This window comes from Dermochelys coriacea, chromosome 1, assembly GCF_009764565.3.
Source record: "Dermochelys coriacea isolate rDerCor1 chromosome 1, rDerCor1.pri.v4, whole genome shotgun sequence".
Classification (NCBI taxonomy): domain Eukaryota; kingdom Metazoa; phylum Chordata; order Testudines; family Dermochelyidae; genus Dermochelys; species Dermochelys coriacea.
This window is the reverse complement of record NC_050068.2, coordinates 231,520,897-231,545,690: the sequence shown is the minus strand read 5'-3', so window position 1 is coordinate 231,545,690 and position 24,794 is coordinate 231,520,897. Positions and strand designations below refer to the sequence as shown.

General features: G+C 43.7%; 1 protein-coding gene across 3 annotated transcripts in view; it reads right to left on the bottom strand.

Moving 5' to 3' along the window:
- Nucleotides 1-24,794, bottom strand: part of ITPR2 (inositol 1,4,5-trisphosphate receptor type 2) — a 358,661-nt gene that overhangs the window by 254,326 nt on the left and 79,541 nt on the right. For all 3 annotated transcript variants that reach the window (XM_038389064.2, XM_038389070.2, XM_043516179.1), the window contains exons 5-9: nt 22,506-22,664; nt 16,354-16,452; nt 15,773-15,856; nt 13,309-13,455; nt 11,729-11,824 (exon numbers count right to left, since the gene is read on the bottom strand). In XM_038389064.2, coding sequence (XP_038244992.1) covers nt 11,729-11,824; nt 13,309-13,455; nt 15,773-15,856; nt 16,354-16,452; nt 22,506-22,664 — 585 coding nt within the window. The remainder of the gene's footprint in view (nt 1-11,728; nt 11,825-13,308; nt 13,456-15,772; nt 15,857-16,353; nt 16,453-22,505; nt 22,665-24,794) is intronic.

The following is a 24,794-nucleotide window of genomic DNA, read 5'->3' as shown; positions in this document are numbered from 1 at the left end:
CTAAGTCTCCATTATTTACCTTATCCATGTAACAGATATGTAAGCATTTCTACTATTACCACAGTACCTAAAGGCTGATGCACGGTGCCTTGAAAAAGGGAGCAAGAAGATTGCCGGCAAAGACTGGCCTCTTTTTTTGGCATCTTCGACATGAAGATCCTTGACATAAATTCAAACTCCCCTTTCCAAAAATTGGAAGAAAAGAAGTCAAAGCTAATGGACTTTGCACGTTCTCACAGGAATTGCTTTACTGGACTCAGTAGTCTGGTATCCTGTCTTAAAAGTGACCAGCACTAGCTGCTTCTGAAAAAGGAGAAAGAAAACCCATTACAGAATACCCTGAATATAGGGGAATTTCTTCATTACTCCAAGAAGTTCATCTTTGCTTATGTCCTAAAGCATGAGGACTGATCTCCCTTTTATGTTTTCATGCTTGTCTAGCATGGTGGATCTTACTCATACAAATATCTAACTTCTTCTAATCCTCTATAGCTGGTAGCAGCGAGTTTCATGGGTTAATTATGTGTTGTTGAATTATGTGACGTGTTCTATCCATTTTAATTTTAAACTGTATTGGCCTAAACTCATTCCGGTACAACTCTAGTTACTTTAATACTGATACACCAGGATTCATTTGATCCTGACCATCCACATAAAGGTCATACACTTTGTAATTTATTATACAGTATGGTTTACTAAAGCTTTTTTTAAAAACTAACAGACATAATATGAACAAGAATAAGTTTTAATGGATGTAGAACAGCAGTTCTCAAATTCATTTTCAAGAGAAAATGAACTTCTATCAACTTCTCTCCAACAGCTTGGACACAAGCTTCTCTACAGACACTTAGAATGAATGCATGGGAGGGAGAGAGGGGAAATTACCTGGGGGAAAAAAGAGGAATGTGACTTTTAATGACTTCTGATGCAAGGGTTGCTGGCAAGTAATTTAGAACAGAGTTTTGTGAAACTCAATAGTTTGATTAAATCTGAAACTCAAAGAGAAACTCCAAACAAGCCCAAAAATTCAAACCCCAGGAGCTGCCAAACTTCACTTAGTTTGCACACAAACCCATACTTCAGACAATAGCTGAACCTGAAACTAACTAACCTTTTGAAGAAACTGGCTCAATTTGCATGTGTACAATGAGCATGCTCTGTGGGGTTTGGTATTTGTAATGAACGATTCCTCCAGCCAGACCAGGGGTGGGCAAACTTTTTGGCCCAAGGGCCACATCTGGGTATGGAAATTGTATGGCAGGCCATGAATGCTCATGAAATTGCGGGTTGGGGTGCAGGAGGGGATGAGGGCTCTGGCTGTGGGGTGGAGCCAGAAATGAGGAATTCAGGGTGTGGGAGGAGGGCTCTGGGCTGGGGCAGGGCTGTGGTGGGGGGGAGAAGACTCTGGATGGGGTACGGGCCCTGGTGTGGGGCTGGGGGGTTGTGGGTACAGGAAGTTACTCTGGCCTGGGACAGAGGGATTTGGAGGGCAGGAAGGGGATCAGGGCTGGGGAAGGGAATTGGGGTGCAGGAGAGAGTCGGAGTGCAGGCTCCAGGCAGCACTTACCTCAAGCAGCTCCCAGAAGCAGCGGCATGTCCCCTCACCGGATCCTACGTGGAGGCACGGCAGGCGACTCTGCACACTGCCCAGTCTGCAGGTGCCGCCCTTGCAGCTCCCATTGGCCGCAGTTGCCAGCCAATGGGAGTTGCAGGGGCAGCGCTTGGGGCGGGGGCAGTGTGCAGAGCCCCCTGGCTGCCCCTACATGTAGGGCCCAGAGCGGGGACATGCCGCTGCTTCCGGGACCCACATGGAGGGGGGCAAGCCCCCGATCCTGCTTCCCAGCTGGAGTGCCAAAGGGGGGCAAGCCCTTGATCCCACTGCCCAGCGGGAACTCGAGGGCCAGATTAAAATGTCTGGTGGGCTGGATGCAGCCCCCGGGCTGTAGTTTGCCCACCCCTGAGCTAGACTGTAGTTCCGAACACAACTAACTCTTGGACTGTTCCAGTTCAAGGCCCATATCCTGAAAGTTGATCTATGCAGGCACACCAAGATGCCTGTGCAAAGTCCCACTGAAGTCACTGGAATTTCACATGAGCACGTGTCTGTACAAGCGAATCAGACTGCAGGATCCAAATCTAAGCCTGTATTGAGTGAGAAACAACAAGCTGGGTTCATCTCGGAGGTTCAAACTCCACTGACTTGGAAGGAATTACTCTGGTGTTCCAGAAAGCAGGATTTGGCCCTTGGTACTTGTATTACCTTACCACAAGGATGCTGGAATCAAAAGTAAAATATGGGAAGTTATAACTGAGAGTCTGACTTAAATGTAAAACAGCAACAGCAATAAAGGGATAATAAATTATATTTATGGGACACTCATACTTTATGGCATCAAAGTACATAAAGTATCTCAAATAAAAAACCCAAGAAGATCAAAAAGGCAACACAGCCCAATAATCAAAAAGATCTATGGAACACTAATATATGCCTCAATAACCCATCAAACCAACCAGGATACACATAGCTCTCATAGAGGAATATAGATATCATCATATATACTATTTATAAGTGCAAATTTTAAGCTATCTTTTGGCCAACATCAAGGCTTCAATCCTAGTCTTCATGCAAAACTCCCACTGAAGTAATGGGATTTTTGCATCAGTGAAGACCCCAGCCACATGCATTTAATACCTGATGAGTCCTCTGTCCCCATAAGCATGTGTTTAAGTCCCACTGACTTCAAAGATAAACACATGCGTAAGAGCTTTGCTAAAGCAGTGGACATGGCACTGGTCTTGGAGACAGGAGATCTGGGTTCAGTTCTTAGCTACCACTGGCCTTTGTGCTGGTCATTTCACATCTGTTTCCCCTGCTAGCCCTTTGTCTGTCTTTACACTTTTCAGGGCACAGGCTGTCTCTTACTCCAAGTTTGTACACCTGGCACAGTGAAGACCTGATCATAGTTGAGGCCTCAAGGTGCTAATGGAATATAACTAAAATAATAATAATTTGAAGATTGTATTGTGCATTTGCAGGGACATGCATTAATGATCTAGCAGGTTGTTTCTATCTCGAATTTCTAAGATCCTATAAAATTCAAAGTTACTAATTTAACCCCTTCATCTTAACTCAACCAGAATATAGCTCTGGCAGAGTAAAAGACACCGTTACTGCTAGATCTGGCAATGGTATCCAAAAGGCCCATTCTGTTCAACAAAGTAAAAGAGAATTATCAGGAACTTTCCTAACAAATTCCAGGATGTCTTGTGATTTTGATCTGCATTTACAATGTCTCATTGTATTATGGTTGTCTACCCAGAGGTCTCTGAACAGGGTCTGACCTGATATTCATACAAGTACTTATGTTCATTTTAGTGCGGTAATGCATGAGTCCCACTGGAAAAGTTAAATATGTAATGATAGTCTTAAACCAGAATTTCTAGCTTGGTGCCTTTAATGTCCTCAAATAGCAAGTATCGGTACAGTTTCCAGTACAGATTTCTCAGTTTTGTAATCACAGAACCAGTGGCCCACATGCACGAGTATCAGAGGTGTGTGTTTTAGCTTAGCACAGTCAATATGCCATCACCAGTTCAAAGAGACTTTTATCCTGGTGATTAGAATACTGAAAAGGTTAGGTTTGGTCATGAGAAAGACACAGCTGCATGGGTCCTAACCCGGAGCATCTGAAATGCTGTTCATGTTGAATGCAGCCAGCTCCAAGCCAACAGAGACAGATTTGGGAGCATTCTACACTGGATACATGTACTGAAAGAACTACAAAAATTGGGAAATTGCAGCATCATAATTTTTCACCTAAACTTACAAACCATCTGGGGAGGAAGTAGGGTGACCAGATGTCCCGATGTTATCACGAGCGTCTCAATATTAGGGGCTTTGTCATAAAGGCAACATACTCCCACCCAGCCCTCCCCATTCTGATTTTTACTATCTGGTCACCGGAGGGGAGTAATTTAAAACCGACTTGCAGAATTCCTGCTGTATCCAGTACTAGAAAAGAACCTTAGACACCACTGAGTCCATAAAGATCAGAATAAAATTCTGTGAGCTAGATCTCAGCTGGTGCAAACTGGTCTAGCTTCTCTGACTTCAGATGAGGATTTGGCTCAGTTCATTGGGGGTGAAATCCTGGCCCCACTGAAGTCAATGGCAAAATTCCCCTTGACTTCAGTGGAACCAGGATTTCACTGGTAGATTTTTCCAGCAGGGGATTTGGCTCAGTGCTGCTTTATGATTTCACTGTCTGGGAAGTGTTTGGGCCTCAGGGATTAGAGTTCTGAACACTGATCACTTGGGAGCCACTCCCACCCACCCACATTTTACTGCAGAGCCCTCCGAGGACGTACCAAGCTGACGTACAGAAGGATGCAACAAGTAAACACCAGTTGTAAAACATGATTTACAATAGCTCAACTGTGACAGAACTTGTACCATTAGACTGGGGAGGAAAAAAAGTTTAGTCATTAATCTTTGTTTTGTTTGTGTTTATTATTCCACGCTAGATATCTTTATCGTAGAGGCTTAAACAAAAACATATGTGACGTGTTGATAATTCATGGCATGAGTAATCTCTCTCAGCTGCAAGAGTACAGATAAGCACTCAGTAAGCTTTTCCCAACTGATTTAAAAGTTACCTCACGCACATTAGGTATCTGCCTGCTTGTTTATAAATCTTTGATGTGGATGCCTGCCTGGTGTGTCGTGCCTGACATGTGAACTGTACAAAAAGCGGTTCACAGGTTATTATAGCTTTACCTTTAATATCTCCACTAGCAGATTTTTCACACTTCACAGATGCAGTAGTTAATTCTGCTTTCAAGGCACAGTGCATAATCTTTGTTCAACCTGAACTCCTTTCCAGTTGTTACTGCACTGCATCTATGCTACTCTCCATATTGAGAGCTTTATTGCCAGTGATTTCCTCAGGAAAGCTAATACAGAGGTTTAAAGATTCTAAACTCTGAATCAGCACACACTGAGGTACACCCCATTTACCTGAAAATTTAGGATGCCCTTGTTAAAACCTTAGATCTTAGATGAAAGCAGAGCCAGCCAGCACTCTTGAAAGCGCACTTAAAATTCCCATTCATGTCCCCATCTTCAAAAGGGCAGTGAAGAAATGCCTCTCTTCTACTCTAGTCTTGTCTATTTAGTGTGCACGCTCTTCATGGTAGGTCTGTCTCTTACAACATGTATGCATAGCACCTGGTACAACAGGGCTCTTATCTCGGCTAGGGGCACTAGCTGCTACTGTAATAGAAATAATAAATATAAAATAGAGCCAGCTGGCTTCAGACAAGCTAGGCAGCTGCACTCTGTGCAGTGGAGTGAGACTGGCCAGCAAGCTACAAAGGGATTGTCAGTTTCGGGGTTAATTGCACCTTTGATCTCCGCCTTGGCTTTCTTCAAGGGCACCTGCTCAAGGTTCAGGCTCCCAGCCATCACCTATCTTGGGCAGAGACCTACATCTCTCCCCCTCCAGACTGGAGGTTTAGACTTGCAGTCCCTCTGCACTTCATTGTGATTTCCCCAGCAGGTCTGACTGGGGTTGGGCATTTCTGGTTAACCTTTCCCTGGGGGCTACGGCAGTTCATAGCAGTTACCAAACAGCCTTCACAAAGCTAAAAATACGTTTATTCTTTTGGGTGAAAGCGGTACAGAGCAAAATATGAAAAAACAATAAACATTCCCTATGCTATAAATGTTCTTTGTGCCAAAAGCTTACCAGAGGTCATCCATCAGTTTTATGGGGCCTTGTAAGCCAAAGTCCTTCCAACCCTACTGCAAAGGTTGGGGTCCCCATTGGAGAGAGGGTCCTGTCTGTTTACTGAATCAAAAGAAAGCCCTGTATCAATTTAAACTCAGCCTTTTTATACCAGAAGCCTCTGTCTGCTGGTCGCAGGAAGACCCAGTTTGAACAAGTATCTGCTAGCCAACGAAGGGGTACCTCACTATAAGCGTTAGATGTTTCAGCGACTAGTCTTAATCACCCTCGCTCCTCCATGGTTTTTAGTTCCTCCTGGAGGAGCTGTGCAAACCCCACTCTCCCCTGCCCCCAGAGTTGCAAACCATCCCTGGTCCCAGTGATACATAAAAACGTTCATAAACTTCACATAATGTGGTTGCTCAAAATCACTGCAGGAAGTTGCAGTATCTGTCACAGCTCCCCCATAAAGTAGTAGTTATTAGTAAAGGTGTCTGTCTGGTGCCCTAGGGGTACCCTTGGCCCTTGGCTTATTTTCTGGACTGAACATCAGTGACCAAATTTGCATTTCCTTCCCCATGAATCACTTCCACATCATAAGCTTGGGGCATCAGGCTCTACCATAGCAATTTGGCATCTGTCCCTTTCATCGCATGCAATGGGATGAGTAGTCAGTGTACACAGTTAAATGTCAATCAAACAGACGGCTGGAATTGCCTGGGGGTCCACACTGTAGACAAACATTCTTTTTCAATTGTTGCATGGTATTCTTTGCTAGGGAAGCAACTTCTTGCTCAAATACTCAATGGGGTGTCTCCCCACTTTTCATAATTTTGCACCAACACAGCCCCAAACCCTGTGTCAGAGGTGTCTGTGCACATCATAAAAGGCTGTCAAAGCCTGGGCTTACCAGAACCAGATGATGTACCTTCCCACTCAGGTCTCATTAAGTCTACAAGGACAATAGCCTCCTCCCATGGAGTGGATTAAAAGAGGAGAATCCTATGGATTCCTAGAGAACCTCATGATAGGCAAATAGCAGGTAAGATAAACATTTCTCTCAGTCACCAGGGTGTTGGTCCACAGAAATGGTCAACATCATTTTAAAAAAGTTCTGTTAAATCTCTCTACCAACCCCTATGTCTGGGGGCTAGGGAGATTAACAAAAGTGCTGAACCCCGCATTTCTCCCAAAAGCCTCTATGTAGGGAAGACAAATTTCACCCTCTGGTCAAAACCTCAGGGGGAAACCTGACACGGCTGAATATTTCTAGCAAAGCATCAGTCACATTGTCTGCCTCTATAGAGGACAGGGGTAGTGCTTCTGGTCAGTGGATGGTGTAATTTACTACCACCAAAATATACTTTTTCCGCAGCCAAGCAACTTTGCTAAGGGGCCCACAATGTCCACAGCGATCCTCTGAAAGGGTTCCTCTAGGATTGGAATGAGGGATTAGGGCAGCCTTACCCTTGCCCTTCCCCATGCTCTGGGATGGGTCACAAGATTCACAGTATTTCTGTACTCAAAAACCCAGGCCAGTGGAAATCCTGAAGTGCATGTATTCCCCTGTGCCCTGAGAAGGATATATCATGGGCTAGGCAGAGTAGCTGAAGTCAGTACTTTTGTGGTGCTACCAACAGTCTCCATATTCCCCAAGGCTCAACACTCCTAGGGGGACCTCCACGCTCTACAGAACAGCCCCATACCCAGAAACCTTTCTAAGTGCCCTCCTGTCCCGGGGCCACAAGGGAGTCAGCTGCAACCACCCGAGGTTTTTCTAGGGTGGGGTCAGTCAATTGTTCCTGCTTGATTAACATATCAGAAGCTGGGAGGCTAAGCTCAGCCTGCTCCCTGGGACCTGCTTCCCCACCTCTGAGGTCAGTTTATCAGCAGGACCCAGCTCAGCCCCAGAGCATGCACTCAGTGTCAGGCAGCAGCACAGAGCTGCCTCTCCGCCTGTCGGCTTTCCGATCAGAGTCCAAGCCAAAAGCTGTTGTCAGGGGTGCTGGAATGGAGGGTCCAGGGGGCCACGACCCCAGCACTTTTTACCTGCCTTAAGGGCAAGCGACAGTGGAAGGGGGGGTTAGGAGGGGGCAGAGAGGAGTGACCAGCAGGCAGGGCCGGGGGAGGGGGAGGCGGGGCTGCGGGAGGGGCCACCATTTGGGTATCGGTTGTGCTCCCACTTCTCCGGAGCTTCTGGCTGTTTTGTGCTTTTGGCTTCAAGTAATTATATAAGCGGCTAGGCTTCCCCAACAAGACCTCTACCAGCAGCCGGGAGTGCACGCCAACATCCTTAGGTCCCTGATTGTCACCCAATTTCAGATAGATCTGAGTTGCCAGGACTTGGAAAGAAGGTTCCCATTTTTCCCTGAATGGTTAAGAGACTATAAGGGATAGTTCTCGAGTGGTCCACCATCCCAGGGAATGCCAGAGTTGCTTCAGTCCAGTATCCCTCCATCCCTCGGCCTTTTTCCCATCCACCTCAACCAGGAAAGAATGTTTTGTTGAGTCCCCTTTGGAGGCTGAACAAGTCAGATTTACTGACTGAACCGTCAAGGCCGGATCTGGTTCTGCTGTAGGTGGGGCCAATGCGACCTGCCAGCGCTGCGGGTTACTACCAGCCCGTGGTTTATCCAGCACCATATAGTAGCTCTGCAGCTCTTCTTATACCAGGCTGCTGGGCCCTGATTGTCACTCTAGGGTAGCATGGAGGACCATCCTCACTGCTCTTTTTTGGGCAAAGTGTGGCAGGGCCTGGTATATTCCGTCACAGTGCCCTATGTCCGTATGGGTAAAATATCTAGGGCCTTCTCCAACAGCAATGGAGTCAGATACCGTACCATGTCCTCCTGCCCTACCTTGCTCAATTCACACTCCATTGTGAAATCCATCCTTCCTAAAGCAGGGAAATAATCTGGAGGTGACCCAGCCAGGATAGGCACATGGAGTCTGCCTCCACCTACTGGAGTAGAGATTTGCAGGTGCAGTCTCTCCATACTGAGCAGATATTGATGCTCCTTCTTGCTCTCTCCCCTCCCTTCCTGGTTGTCCTCCTCTCTCTCTCTCTCTCTCATGCTGATGCTGCTTCTCCTGGTCTGCTCTCTCTCCGATTCTCAATCTGCAAGCAGCTGGGCTTCCAGATGCAGTCTTTCCCTCTCCAGCTGTAGCTTCTTTTGCTCCGACTGTCAATCTGTCCACAATTCCTATTATAGCAGTGCGTTCAGTCTGGAGGCAGCATGGTTGCAGCCTCTGACAGCCTCCTCACTGCTTCCCTTTAGGGAGGTGTCTTCAAGAGTTCTCCCTACCCACTCGATTCTCTGCAAGTGGACTGGGCATTCCCTGTGTTCCTGCAGCATCATTCCTTTTGCAGTCCTCAAAGTAGATCAGAAGATCCAATAGACTAACTGTGCCTTTGTCCACTCCTCAGCATTGAGCTGCCTTTCTTTGCATTTCTCAACCAGCTGACTTTTTTTTTTTTTTTAAAAAAGCTGCTCATAACTTATTTCCCCCCACCCTCCCATCTCTCTTTGCTATCCCTTTCCTGAAAAGATGAGGATTTTCCTCTGGGCTTTTCCTTCCTACACTGCTTGCACTCAATGCTACTGTTGGCACTTTACTGGCAATTCCCCATGGTCATCGACAGCACACGCTACCACCACATAGGCCACAGTTTCAGAATCAACTTGAACCTTTGACCTCCCTCCCGGTCTTCCTTGAGGGCTAAGGTTTCAGACTCCCAGCCACCACCTATCTCAGGCAGAGACCTATGTCTCTCTCCTCCAGACCAGGGATTTAGATTTTCAGTCCCTCTGCACTTCACTGTGATTTCCCCAGCAGGTCTGACCAAGGTCTAGCACCTGTGGTTAACCTCTCTCCAGAGGATACAATAGTGCGTACCAAATAGTGTGTACAGTAACCAAACAGCCTTCACAAAGCAAAATACATTTATTCTGAGGGTAAAAAGCAGTACAGAGGGGAAAAAAATGTTCCTATACTTGTGCTAAAAGCTTACCAGAGGCCACCCATCAGTCTTATGGGCCCTTGTAAGCCAAAGTCCTTCCAACCCTTCTGCAAAGTTCTCACCCCCACCCAAACAGAATCCTGTTTACTGAATCAAAAAAAAAAAAAAAAAAAAAAAAAAAAAGCCCTGCGCCAATTTAAACTCAGCCTTTTTATACCAAAAGCCCCTTCTTTGTCTGTTGGTGGCTGGAAGACCCAGTATCTGCAAGCCAGCCAAGGGGTAGTACCTCTCTGGAGGTGTTCACAGTGTTAATGATTAGCCTTAATCACCCCCTGCTGTTTTTAGTTCCTGGGGGAGCTGCGGTAACCCGCCCCAGAGTTCCATACAATCCCGGGTCAATAATGATACATAAACCATTCATAAACTTATTTAATACAGTATGGTTCAGCTGTTTAAAGGCTACTAACTTCAAACTGCTCTTAAAGTAAAAATAGGACTGGTATCTGTAATGTCCTGGGGATAATACCCTTCGTATTCTTGACCTTGGTTTGGCAATAACTAGATACGAGAATGCTACTGATAATTCACAACTGGTCTCACTCTGAACTCAATGCATGTCAGGACAGGATTCTGGGAGTTATGGCAGTACTGTGTGGACATAAGGACTTGTCTACATACAGAGAAGTGGCTAAACTTACACTGGTTTAATTCAAGCAGTACAACTTGTGTGTGTGGACTCTCTCATACTGGTTTAAAACTGGTTAAATGAGCATAGCTTGCAAGTGAACATTTACAAGCACAAGCTATTTTGCAAGCACAAGCCAAATTGATATAAGCCAGGTTTAAATTGATATGAATGTCCACATATAGCACTGCACTGGTTTAACCAGATCAATATGAAAATCATATCTTTAATTATTATATCAGTACAATGTCACATGTACAACCAGGCCTAAAACAGCAGATCAACAGGATCAATAAAGCTCATAACTACTTCAATAAGACAAACTCCGGATCACAACTGAGGAAGCTTCTCAGTGACTGCTCTCCTCCAGATTTTTCCAGATAGTTTGTGTTGGGGGGGGCAGGTGTGTGTGTGTTGCAAGATATTTTGTTGCTTTTGGAGGGCAGATAAACCACCACATCAGAAACAAAGTTAATTTTAAAAAATACTCCCATCCTCCCCCCCAAAAAAAATTGTGGAACAGTCTGGTAGGTATTTGGGAGGGATGTTTTGTGTGGGCGGGGGTTATTGGTGAAAATTCAAAATTAACTGAATTTTAAAAAACTTCAAACCAGGTCTAATGATAACATATTGTTGTGACACAAATATCAGGCTATCATGACCTAACAAGTTTGTCCTTCAAGACAAGCTCTTACAGAGCACAATTCTAAGACACCTAGGGCCAGATTCTCAGCTGGAGTAAATCGATGTAGTTCCATTAACTTTACATCACCTGAAGATCTGGCCCCTAGTTTTCATTAGCATGATGGGAATCTTTTTCAACCCAAAAAAGAAAAAGAAAAAAAAAAAAGAAAAAAACTAAGGCCTTCTCTTTTGTCAGCATTGCATACAGAAGCTGCAGTACCATCCCTTTTCCCATTTCTTTGATCAGCCTCAGTAATTATCCTGTGTTCAGTTGAACTCAGGACGCTTTAATCTGTATGCAGCTGTCTGGGTCAGCAAATATTAATATTTGACTTATCCTAACAACATTCCCAAGACCAAGGGGAAGCAAGGACACAGAAATAAAAAAAATAAAAAAATAAAAAGATGCAACAATCTTAAATCAAAATACGGCGATCAACATCAGTAGGGTTTGCACTGGTGTAACTGGTGACAAAATCTGACCCAACAGTGAATGGCACAGTTGAAACTAAATACAGAAGTTGTCCTAAACCAGCTTACATTTGTTCAGTAAGAGAGAAAACTCTGGCACTTCCGAATTAGAAGAATGCACAGCACAAGGTTGCTTGGAATGTGGGGATCACATCCAGTTTTGTTACATGCTTCCACTTATTATTTAGATGCTGTTCTTACCTCTGCAGCTAAGTAGTTCCCAGTGGCTAGATGTTTAAATCTAAACAAGCTATTCCATTGTCCTGCTCCTCCACGGCATGGATCATGATGTACAACCTACAGACAGAAATACAGATTATTAGTCATACCAGCCATCGTGAGGACCACACAAATACAGCCCATTCAGAGAAACTGCTGCCTTCATTATGCTGAAATTCTAATTCTACTATAGCTATTGGGGTGCCAACCCTCTAGGATTGCCCTGGAGTCTCAAGAAATTAACGAATAATCTTTAATGAAAGATTAGGTCGTGTGATGAAACCTTCAAGAATACGTCCAACCAAAATTGGCAATCCTAATAGCTAATGCTGTCAATATGCTGTACAACGTATATTCCACGATGATAAAATATTTTACTACAGGGTGAAAGTCTATGCTTACACTGAATCTGCCACAGATCATAACTACTTACATTTATATTTCACTGCTTGCAAGGAAATGTGCCTCCTGTAATGTGTGAATCTAGAGTTATTCCATTTAATCCAACAGAGTAAATGGAACTACTCCACATTTACATGGGTATTACTAAAATCAGATTACACTGTGTCTCCTTCTCTTATTAAAAATTTCAGTTGCTGAAAGAAGTTGGTCCAATAAAAGATTACCTCAGCCACCTTGTCCCTCTCATATCCTGGGGCCAACACAGCTATACCACCAATACAAACAATAAAAACTGCATAGCACTTTTAGCAAAAAATCAGGATGCTCTGGATATAGGACCCCCGGATAACTACATTCCGTCTGGCCAAATCTCCTCACTGTCAGTTGAGCTGGCCAGGGTATTCTTTCCTTTATGTCTTCCATGGTTTCGTAGTGTTACTTACTACTTTCCAGTTTGGCGTTGCCTTTTTTCTCATTAACAAGTTAAGTGATCCCAAGATATGCAGGGCCCACTCCTGCAGTCCCTACCCAGGCAAAAATGTGGGTTTGCTCAAGACGACTTTTGTTTTCACAGTGTAATGTTTGTCTAGCAGTTTAGGATCCTTGCACAGGGTGGAAGTAAAGGTTTTAAGACGTATCAATTGCCCCGTATTCTTCCATCAAAAACAAAAACTCCTCCTAATCTTCTAGGCCCTAATTCAGCAAATCATTCCTATTCAGCAAAGCCTAACTGTAAGCACATGATTTGCTGAAGAAGAATGGACTGAATCAATTTGCTGAATTAGGGCCCTACTCTATTGTCATGTGTCATTAATGGCAAATATGTGCATCCCATGAGATTCCATATATACCCATCTTGGTCTGTTCAGGAGAAGCAGTGTCACTGCATTGGCTTTGATAAAGTTGCACCATTTATGCCAGGTCTGAATTTGACCCTCCATTACTTTCCTTCTGTGCAGCTATCTATGCCAAGAAAACATCTTCTCCCCCACACAACTGTAGCAATAAAGCATCTCTTAAATGTTCATCCTACACAAACTGCTTCATAAAAACAAGAATAGTTAGTGGGAGGTATATGGTGATACTATGGCCAGGAATGATGCATTTTTACCGAGCGCTGCCCTTTGCATCCTAAAATATTTATAAACGGGCAAAAATACCTCTATTTCCCACAGTGCTTTAGAACTTGTTGCAGAAGTGGCTGACTGACGCAATGTTGTACGAAGGAAAATATGTTGTTTCTTCTCATATTCATCACAGGTCAGAAACTTCTCTTGCTCTGCATGGAACAGTCTAACAACATCCCCCTAAAGGAACAGGGAAGGGAAGTATTACCAAATGGAAGACAAGGCGATTGGAAATGCTGGGCCAGAGTTTGATCCATATGAATTCAGAATCTGAGCCACATGAATCCACTGACATCAACAGAGTCCACATGACTTTTCACTGCAGTAAGTGGGACCTGTGACTTTTTTTTTTTTCCCTGTTGCTGGGGACTCATGGAAAGGGGAGAACACATCTTGGTTTTGCAGGATGTAGACAGGTTATGACTCAAAAGTCTATCCTTACAGAAACCCTGTGAAACGTTAATGAAAATAAAATCTATTTCAAAGCATGACAGTGAAAAGATGACGACAAGTCAACCTTGGGGTGATTTTTAACTTTAAGGAATTTTTTTAACTGGTTTTCTATGTTTGATTAAGCATAGTTAGTGCTTGGTGAAAATGAATAGCTGGCAGCACACTCTAGAAGTGTAAATAAGGCATACTGTAGCCAGGGGTTGTACACGCTTCCCCTTCACACAGTTCTGCCAATGCACCTCCACACAGACAGCAATACCCAGTTATTCCTGTCCTAGGCCTTTTCTAACACAGATTGCTAATTATGTTGAATTGAGCGTTGGTGCTGTGATGGAGAATCATGTTCACTGCAGAGCTTGCCAAATTGCAAGGCCTTGAAATCTTAGATGCTTTTGATCCTATTGATCAGATCCTTCTTCTTAACAACCTATCGTTTGCTTTTGCAACTCTGTCCTCTCCCAGTTCTCCTTTTGCCCTATCTGATTGTTCCAGCAATGTCTGTTTCAATGGGGCCTTCTCTGTCTCCCTTATCACTTTCTGGTAGAGGAGAGGGGGCTTGGTCCTCTTCTCCTCTCCCCATTCTATCTTTAGGGGATCTCATTGACTCACCTGGCTTCAACTACCATCTTTATGCTCCATTCCTGACCTTTCCTCCCCTCATTTCAGCATCTCTCTCCCCGACATTTCCTCGTGGATGTCTTACCGTCAACTAGAACTAAATCTGACTAAAGCTGAATTTTGGATCCAATCCTCCACTGCTTATACTTTGTGTGGTCATTTACACCTCTGCCAACTGCATGTAAACTACTAGAAATTCTGATCTGGCATCATGTCAAGTGGCCTAGGAACAAGTGTAAATTACTGCACAAGGTTCCAGGGTGGGGGAGGATCAGGACTTTGGTCTCTCTCCCCCAAAACTTTACACATGCCCTGCTACTCAGTGTTAACTTTGGCTCCTCCTTCTTTTGCCCCACACATTCAAGCTGCACTGAAGTCATGCTACTTCTCCTCCTCCACAACATTTTAAAGCTTACACCTTCTTTCTCCACCCACCCAGTTCAAAATTCTTATTCCAGCCTCATCACCTCCCATCCTAACTACTATGACATCCTCCACTCAGCACTCCCTGGCACCTGCATTGCCCTCCACCTCTCCAGATCAACGTCCTTGCCTGTTGTAACCCCTCTTTCATTCTGAATCCCTCCAGTGGTTTCCCCTTTTCCACTGCATCAGACTCCAGCTTCTTGCTCGCACTTCACAAGTCTACCCCTCCCTGTTTATTGTTCTTGTTTGTTATACTGCTCCTGCGTCCTGCCCCCTCTGCTGTGCTAACAATGTTGGTCTCCAGCACCCACTTCTTCCAAAGGCATCTTACTGCTGTCCTCCACCTCTCCTGCAAGCATGAAACACCCTCCCCAAAAACAGTTCTGTAAAGCACCTATCCTTTCCTCCCTCACATTCCTTTTCAAAACCCACTGCCACCATGAAATTGTCTGTTGGTAACAGCTAGTTAGGGAGCACGTGGGGACTGCTGCTATTAATTTATTTAAAATAAAACTGTAAGCAATTCAGAATTCTCAAGTTGTGCTTTTATAGCATCATCATCCTATATCAGGTGCTCTCACCATCCATGCCCCACTCCCTCCTACTACCGGTTACAATCGCTTTCTGTATCTTGGCTGAAACTAAGAGAGGAAAACTGTTCAAGGCAGAGACTTAGTCATGTATTTGTACCATATCTTGCCCTGGGGGTTCTCAAGTTTGATGGGGGCCTTTGGGATATACTACAATACAGAAAAACCTTAGATTAATCAATAGGAAGCCAGTATTCTTCCTTTGCATTATTATATAGGAGTGGCATGGGAGAGTGGTGGAGGATCCTAGATAATGCAACATAGCTACGGTTGTTCCTGTAAGGTGGTTTTCTGGGTCCAGTTCTTTCTAATATTTCTCCTAGGTGCCATTAACCTGAACATGGCATAATTGTTACAAATTTTGAAATTCAATACAAACAAGATTACAAAAATATGCGACTCATACTTACTCCTTTAAGAACGTCTTCTCTGTAGCAACTGTATTTCATGAATAAAGTTATTTTCCAGCTTGTGTTGCAATTAACAGCATTTACCTGTTAAAAATATATAAACACCTATAGGTTGAGGGTGTTTGTTCTTTTAACACTGATTTAGTCTTTTTAATACATAAAACAGTACAGTAAGATCTTTTTGTTCTGGGCAACGAATTGGGTTCCCATCTAATACAGTAACACTAATAAATAACAATAGGTGGCAACGATGATGATGGAATAGAGTGGGCCAAATGTTTACGACTGGTTATAGTGCTTACTAACAGGAGACCCTAAAGGCCTGATCCTGAGAGGCGCTAAACACCTGCCTCACCCATTAACATCAGTAAGAGTGTCAGGTACCCAGTAACTCCTAGAATCAGGCCTCTTTTGCCTTTAGGTTGTCAAGTAGCTGGGCCATTCTCTCAGGCGTAGTATCAGCAGTGTTAGAGTTGGTGCATGCTACTGGCTTTTAGCCCATGCTGGAGCTGAGCATACCAAAAAAAGGAGGAAGTGTACACATTCTGAATTGCCAACTACCCCTCTTAGGCTGAACTCACCTCTTTGCAGCCTGGATTATCTAGCAGCTCTATATTGCTGGCATGCAGAGGCTGCCCCGCGTTGACTGGCATCAGTACAACTTTGTCTCCCACAACTATCTGGAGGCCAGAAATAAACGGCAATTTAGTCACATGTAATTATCCAATAAAATGGAGCAATGCTACATTTTTTAGGGCTCAGTGCAGATGATGCTCTTGGACCTATGCCTGGCCAACTTATTCCGAAGACAATTCAGAGACCATGGAATTTTTTTCACCCAGGTAAGCAAGTTCATCCCCAGTGAGCAGCTCAAGTTCAAAATGTCATCCCAACAGGTTTCAGCACCCTCAGTAAGCTTGCTGCTTGATTCAGCAGGGATTTGTAGGTGGAAAAATGGCCCTATAAACCTATCAATTCCATGTCTGTAAAAACAAACCAATCCAGATAAAAACTACATTAAACTGCTCTTCGTTCCCATGCACTGCCAGTCAGATGGTAGGTTAAACTTGGGAAAATAGTCCAGAGTTTGAAAGGAAGATCCTTCTCCAACCCTTGCTGTCAGCCAAAATTCTCCATCATTAGGTCTTTGATTTCACAACAGCCTTAGAGGCTTGGGGCCAGGTTTTTTTGTTGTTTTTTTTGGCCAACATCAGATCAGCCTAAGTGAATGGTTGTTGTCCAGTCAGTGAAGCCCCCGGCCTGATCTGAGTTAGAACAGCCTAAGAGGTGCTCTAACTTACCCCAGCTGGCTATGGGCCCTAAAGAATCATATACCAACTGAAAATCAAATCATGGTCTGCCCCCTGTCCTGAAAGGCATCTACACAATGCGGGGTGGTGATCACAGATGCCAGCTATCCCAACTGATAGATCCCTCCCTATTGGAGGAATTGCCAGCCAGTCAGTTACAGCCAGATTCCAGCTCTTGTGCACTGCTAGAACTGGGGAAAACAACATGGAAAACAGTCTCCAACCTAAAAAACAACAGATTAGTGCGACAAGAATTCTACTCACACCTAACAAAGGAAATACTTTAAATCCAAGTAGAACAACACTATTAGCCCGGCTCAAACTTTGGTGTTGATGCTTGGATTTGGTTTTGGTGTTCACAGCAAGACTAAGCGGGCATATAGACAAAAACTAGGAAGTGACTCCTAAAAATTGTGATCCGTGTCTTGAGAAATGCTGAGAGCGCCATGCTTTTTTGGAACACACAAAGTTGATGTCTGCATTTGCTAACTTAATGCAATTAACACCACATTGGGCCAAATTCATCCTTCGTGTAACTCCACTGAAATCAAAGCCAATGAATTTGACCCAATGGTGGGGAGGAAGGGGTGAAAACAGGTTTCAAGTTATTTAACAATAGTTAAATAAATACTGGTAACAAAACAAGGCGTCATCATGCTCAGAATACATGTCAAAATCCTAGCAGATCCAAAACAAGGAAGTTTACTAAAGGAATCCAAAACAATGATGAAAAAAGTGCTTTTAAAGTGCATTACTTATGCAACACATTCCTGCATGCCATGCTTCATACAGACTTTACTTACAGCCATGTAAGAAGTTAAGATCAGACAATTCATAAACCAAAATAAACCATCAGGCTTGTATCCTGCAGAATTGAATCAGGACTTCAAAATCCATTGAAAGTACAGCTGGATTATAACAAGAACAAAATTACTGAGATAACACATAACCAAGTATTCCATTTTAAAAAAAAGGAATTATTCACTGAGAGCCAATATCTGACTTTACATAGGGGAGGGAGAGCCAGAAGAAAGGAGTGGCACAGCTGTGCTGCCCCAGGCACAGATTTGGAAAGGAACTGACTCCTACAAACACCTGAACCAGTTGAGTTTTATTTCTCACTCTCACTTTGTGTCGGTAATTAATTAATGAGTCCCTGGTCTAAACTCTTTCACTTTCCAACCCAAACAGGTACCTTCTATGGTCTGATGCAATTCGCCATTAAATCAATGAGAATCTATCCTTTGACTTTAATGAGAGCCTAAATATGTACCTCCAATCTCTGGGCCAGATCTCAGAGTGCAAAGGCTATGGAAAGCTGATTTAACAGGGCATCTGAAGACTCCTCTTGCAAAGACCAACCACCAGATCTATGCAACCCTCTTCTGCCCAGCCCCCTGTTGCAGTTGCTAGAACATCTAACTAGACTGCTAGAATGTATTATGTAATATGGTTCAATCACTGTGACAAATATCTATGGAAGTGCTCCAAAGAAGTCAGTGCAAGATCAAATGAAAATCTTTTTATTATTATTATTTTTAAAAGAAAATCTCACAGTGCTAAGCATCCACTATTGTAAGCCATGAGGGTAATATTTACTTATGCTAACTGAAAATGTGTTGAAATGCAAGTAAGGCGTAGGCCTTTAGGCCTAAAGTTTAGGCTTCATATTTGCTAAAGTTAAGTTTGTTAGTATGAGTGAATAAAAAGTATTAATAATAGTGACGCAAGGCATAACCTTGGGTCATGTAGTAAATACGTTTTTGTTTTAAACTGGTTTTATTAAGTGTTGTAGGGGAATTTTTGGATCTTTTGGAATATTGATAACTGTAGAAATTTGCATTGATGCAAATGATAATTATAATGTTGTTTCAGAGTAGCAGCCATGTTAGTCTGTATTCGCAAAAAGAAAAGGAGTACTTGTGGCACCTTAGAGACTAACAAATTTATTAGAGCATAAGCTTTCGTGAGCTACAGCTCACTTCATCGGATGCATTTGGTGGAAAAAACAGAGGAGAGATTTATATACACACACACAGAGAACATGAAACAATGGGTTTATCATACACACTGTAAGGAGAGTGATCACTTAAGATAAGCCATCACCAGCAGCGGGGGGGGGGGAAAAGGAGGAAAACCTTTCATGTGACAAGCAAGGTAGGCTAATTCCAGCAGTTAACAAGAATATCAGAGGAACAGTGGGGGGTGGGGTGGGTGGGAGAAATACCAGGGGTAAATAGTTTTACTTTGTGTAATGACTCATCCATTCCCAGTCTCTATTCAAGCCTAAGTTAATTGTATCCAGTTTGCAAATTAATTCCAATTCAGCAGTCTCTCGTTGGAGAGTCTGTTTTTGAAGCTTTTTTGTTGAAGGATAGCCACTCTTAGGTCTGTGATTGAGTGACCAGAGAGATTGAAGTGTTCTCCAACTGGTTTTTGAATTTCACATTTGGTGACAATGTATACCTTCAAATAAGCGGCACTGCGATGGGTACCCGCATGGCCCCACAGTATGCCAACATTTTTATGGCTGACTTAGAACAACGCTTCCTCAGCTCTCGTCCCCTAATGCCCCTACTCTACTTGCGCTACATTGATGACAGCTTCATCATCTGGACCCATGGAAAAGAAGCTCTTGAGGAATTCCACCATAATTTCAACAATTTCCATCCCACCATCAACCTCAGCCTGGACCAGTCCACACAAGAGATCCACTTCTTGGACACTATGGTGCTAATAAGCTATGGTCACATAAACACCACCCTATATCGGAAACCTACTGACCGCTATTCCTACCTACATGCCTCTAGCTTTCATCCAGATCATACCACTCGATCCATTGTCTACAGCCAAGCGCTACGATATAACCGCATTTGCTCCAACCCCTCAGACAGAGACAAACACCTACAAGATCTCTATCATGCATTCCTACAACTACAATACCCACCTGCTGAAGTGAAGAAACAGATTGACAGAGCCAGAAGAGTACCCAGAAGTCACCTACTACAGGACAGGCCCAACAAAGAAAATAACAGAACGCCACTAGCCATCACCTTCAGCCCCCAACTAAAACCTCTCCAACGCATCATCAAGGATCTACAACCCATCCTGAAGGACGACCCATCACTCTCACAGATCTTGGGGGACAGACCAGTCCTTGCTTACAGACAGCCCCCCAATCTGAAGCAAATACTCACCAGCAACCACACACCACACAACAGAACCACTAACCCAGGAACCTATCCTTGCAACAAAGCCCGTTGCCAACTCTGTCCACATATCTATTCAGGGGACACCATCATAGGGCCTAATCAGATCAGCCACACTATCAGAGGCTCGTTCACCTGCGCATCTACCAATGTGATATATGCCATCATGTGCCAGCAATGCCCCTCTGCCATGTACATTGGCCAAACTGGACAGTCTCTACGTAAAAGAATGAATGGACACAAATCAGACGTCAAGAATTATAACATTCAAAAACCAGTTGGAGAACACTTCAATCTCTCTGGTCACTCGATCACAGACCTAAGAGTGGCTATCCTTCAACAAAAAAGCTTCAAAAACAGACTCCAACGAGAGACTGCTGAATTGGAATTAATTTGCAAACTGGATACAATTAACTTAGGCTTGAATAGAGACTGGGAATGGATGAGTCATTACACAAAGTAAAACTATTTCCCCATGGTATTTCTCCCTCCCACCCCACCCCCCACTGTTCCTCTGATATTCTTGTTAACTGCTGGAATTAGCCTACCTTGCTTGTCACCATGAAAGGTTTTCCTCCTGTCCCCCCCTCCCCCGCTGCTGGTGATAGCTTATCTTAAGTGATCACTCTCCTTACAGTGTGTATGATAAACCCATTGTTTCATGTTCTCTGTGTGTGTGTGTATATAAATCTCTCCTCTGTTTTTTCCACCAAATGCATCCGATGAAGTGAGCTGTAGCTCACGAAAGCTTATGCTCTAATAAATTTGTTAGTCTCTAAAGTGCCACAAGTACTCCTTTTCTTTTTGATAATGTTGTTTGATATTAAATAGCCAAAAAAAAAGAATCTGATATTTGGGTTCTGGGGTACAGATAATTAAATATGGCAGATGAATAACACACATGGTAGAAAGGTAGATTAATATATTATTTACTATAAATAGGGTAGCTTCCAATGTATGGAGAGTTGCAGACATCATATAGAGCTTAAGCGAAGGGACTGATCACCCTTTGGTGTCTTTTCATTTTAGGAACGTGAGCATAAATGTAGAGTTCAGTTGTTAGACTGTAATGCTTTAATGCATGCTTACTTTAGTTTTATCATATAATAAAATATGAATTTCATCCTCATTGTGTCACTCACGGTTCTTAAACTGAATTTAAATGCATTACCTATAACCAAATCAAGGATCCAGCCTTGGGCTTATATTATTTTTAAATTTTGCATCTAAACATATTAATGGGAATATCTGAACCAAAGGTTACAGTGTGACCTATAAGACAAATCAAATACATTCTAACAACTCCCTCTAGCATACTTTATAAACATTTTCCTCCAGTATATTTTCATAAGAAACCACTGTGGTCTAAGAAAGCACTACTGTACGTGGCTCCTGCTGATGAGAGATTTGCTTAGCACTCCACAAATGAAGAGCCTGCCTGGGAATCCCCAGTCAGGTCTGCAATATGAAGCTGCCAAACCCAGAACTTGACCTTGTCAGAAGTGGATCTGAACTGGCATAGTGGATGTGAAACCACAATTTGAGGACTGAGTTTCAAGCTTAGGACACAATTCTCTTAGATCTGGAGTCATGATCTCTACTTAAATTCTATCTTTAGCTAGCATGTAAAACTCGCCTGGACTCAATAGTAGGATCATACTAGCCAGAGATGGAAAAGACCCCCCCAGTTATCAAGTCCAATTCCCTCTCAGAGTTGGACACAGTTTTCCTGAGAGCGCACAGGGAATTCAAAGCATGGAAAAACTGCAGCATATTTGCTAGAAAGCTGCTCTATGGACTTGAGAACAGAATTTTGCCCTTTATGCTAAATTTTCTTGCTTTTTGAGAGTTAATTTCAGAATCTACAGGCTCTTTTCCTATATCCCCTTCCCCCCCCCCATATACAACGGGATGGACTCTCAGCCGGTGCAATTCAGTGTAGCACCACTGATGTCATTGTTACACCAGTTTACACCAGCTGACACTCTTACCCACTGTGCATCACCACTGTAGAACCAAACCCTGGACATTATCTTCCCTCTGGCATTTGAGGCAGCATTTATGTACTGTATATTCAGCAAAGACATTGTTTAGAAATAACTGTGTGCTTTTTGAGTCCTGATTTATGCCATTAACTAAGAAATTCTTCTTCTTCTTGCATCCCTTTGCTTTCTCCCTAAACAACTTAGTTGAGATTCAGTATTTTCCACCTACATTGTCACCTTCGCTCCTCAGCTTCCAAAATGGCTGGATGTAAAACCAGGACCCTTCATTCCCCGCAGCATCCAGAGATACCCGCATAGCATTCTTCTCCAGGAGAGCTGGTAACCTCTTATTGACGGTGAGATATTTGTTGCTTTTTATGTGCAGTAACTGTAAATAAAACAAATAAATTATGGTTACTCCTACCTTTCTGTCAGGAGTTTATTTAAAAGCTTCTGGCAATTTTTCATAACAAATAAACGAAGACAAAAATCAAACCAGAAAAGAGATCAAAGTACATTGGAATAAACCAAGGAAACATTTACTCTATAAGATCCTAAAGAAAACAGTGTAGTGATCAGTTATACATACAGTATATACACCTTGCTCAGAGTCTGGCCAGTGCAGGGTGCCAATCCGGACCAGTGAGGGGTGTGTTCATCACCCTCCCCCTGTAACCTTGGGTACCTCACAATGCTTTGCTGCTGTAGCTCCCAACCTCAGCTGCTCACCAGCAGCCTACCAGCATGCAGGTCACACCCTGAATGTCTGTGCGCTAGACAGCCCTGCTTCAGCAGCTGTGATCTCAGCAACCCCCCAGCAACTTCCACCAGCTTTGGTTACAGCCAACAAGACGACTCCCAGTCCCATATTTTCACAAAACCAATGTGCTCGGCAACATCCAGCTTTTCCCTGGACAGGTCAGAGAAATATGGTTCATTTGTTCCTCCAAAGACCCAAAACACATCACAGTTCAACTTAACTTAATACACCCTTCCCTTCAAAACACACCACTGAGTTGGTTTGTAGTTAATAAAAACTTGTTTTATTTTGCAATAGGACATAAGTGAAATGAGATCAAGTAAAAGGAATCAAGTCAGAAAGGCTTACAAGCAAATAAAATGAAAATAAAAAAGTCTAAAACTTAATCTAGCAAGATACAAGCTTTGCTCAAGTTGTTTCTTTCATCTGTCAGTTCTCTTCCCAGCTGTGGTAGACTCTCTCTCAGTCAGGGCCTTTCTCAGAAGCACAAGGGGCTGGTTTCCCTCGTCCTCCTAGGTGAAAGTTCTTTGCCTAAGCAGGTTTCTCACCTATATTCAGTTCCAGAGACTTCACCCCACCCACCCACACCTGGTTGAAGGACCCATCTTTCTCAGCTTTCAAGAGCTCTGGCTTTGTGTGTCTGCCTAGTGATGGATGCCTAAAACAGCTTCCCGTCCTTGCTTGTATCTCCCAAAATTCAACAACCTTGTTTCAGGAGGCAGGAAGCCCTCCTGTGTGCCCATCAGGAAGCTAACCTCATGCTGCTCTTCCATTCCTGTGGGCTTCCCCCGGTATATAAATGGGGCTTCCATTGTTTTGATCCTACCATGCTTAATTTACAAAGAAGACAGGTAAATAGCTTTCCCCAGACCTCCTCCCCCAACCCTACTTCTGTCCAGATAGGAACTATTCCTCCCTTTGTTCGGCCACACACTTTAAAACATAATATCAATAAATATCCATACTTCCTCCTATGGTATTAATACCTACATTTTACAATTATATTAATCGCCATTGTGTTACAAGCATTCATAAAAGGCTTTATATGTAGGGCCCCACCAAAGTCAGAGTCCATTTTGGTCAATTTCATGATCATAGGATTTTTAAAATCATAAATTTCATGATTTCAGATATTTAAATCTGAAATTTCACAATGTTATAATTCCAGGAGTCCTGACTCAAGAAGGAATTGTGAGGGGATTGCAAGGTTATTGTAGGAGGGGTTATGGTATTGCTACCCTTACTTCTGTGCTACTGCTGGCGGTGGCAGCTCTGCCATCAGAGCCGGGCAGCTGGAGAGTGGTGGCTGCTGGCTGGGAGCATAGGCGCCAACTCCATGGGTGCTCTGGGGCTGGAGCAGCCACGGGGAAAAATTGGTGGGTGCTCTGCACCCACCAGCAGCTCCCCAGCCCACCCCAGCTCACCTCTGCCTCCGCCTCTTCCCCTGAGCGTGCCTTCCCTGCTTCTCCTCCCAGTGCTTGCTGCTGCAAAACAGCTGTTTCACGGTGTAACAAGTTGTGGGAGGGAGGGGGTGAGGAGGGGAACGCAACACACTATAGGGAGGACAGGGGGAAGAGGCGTGGCTGGGGATTTGGGGAAGGAGTCCAATAGGGGCAGGGACGGGGAGTTGGGGCGGGGACTTTGGAGAAGGGGTTGGAATAGGGGCGTGAGCTCTGAAGGCAGAGACGTCTCCAGCAGCAGCACAGAAGTAAAGATGGCATGGAGTGGTATTGCCACCCTTACTTCTGCGCTGCTGCC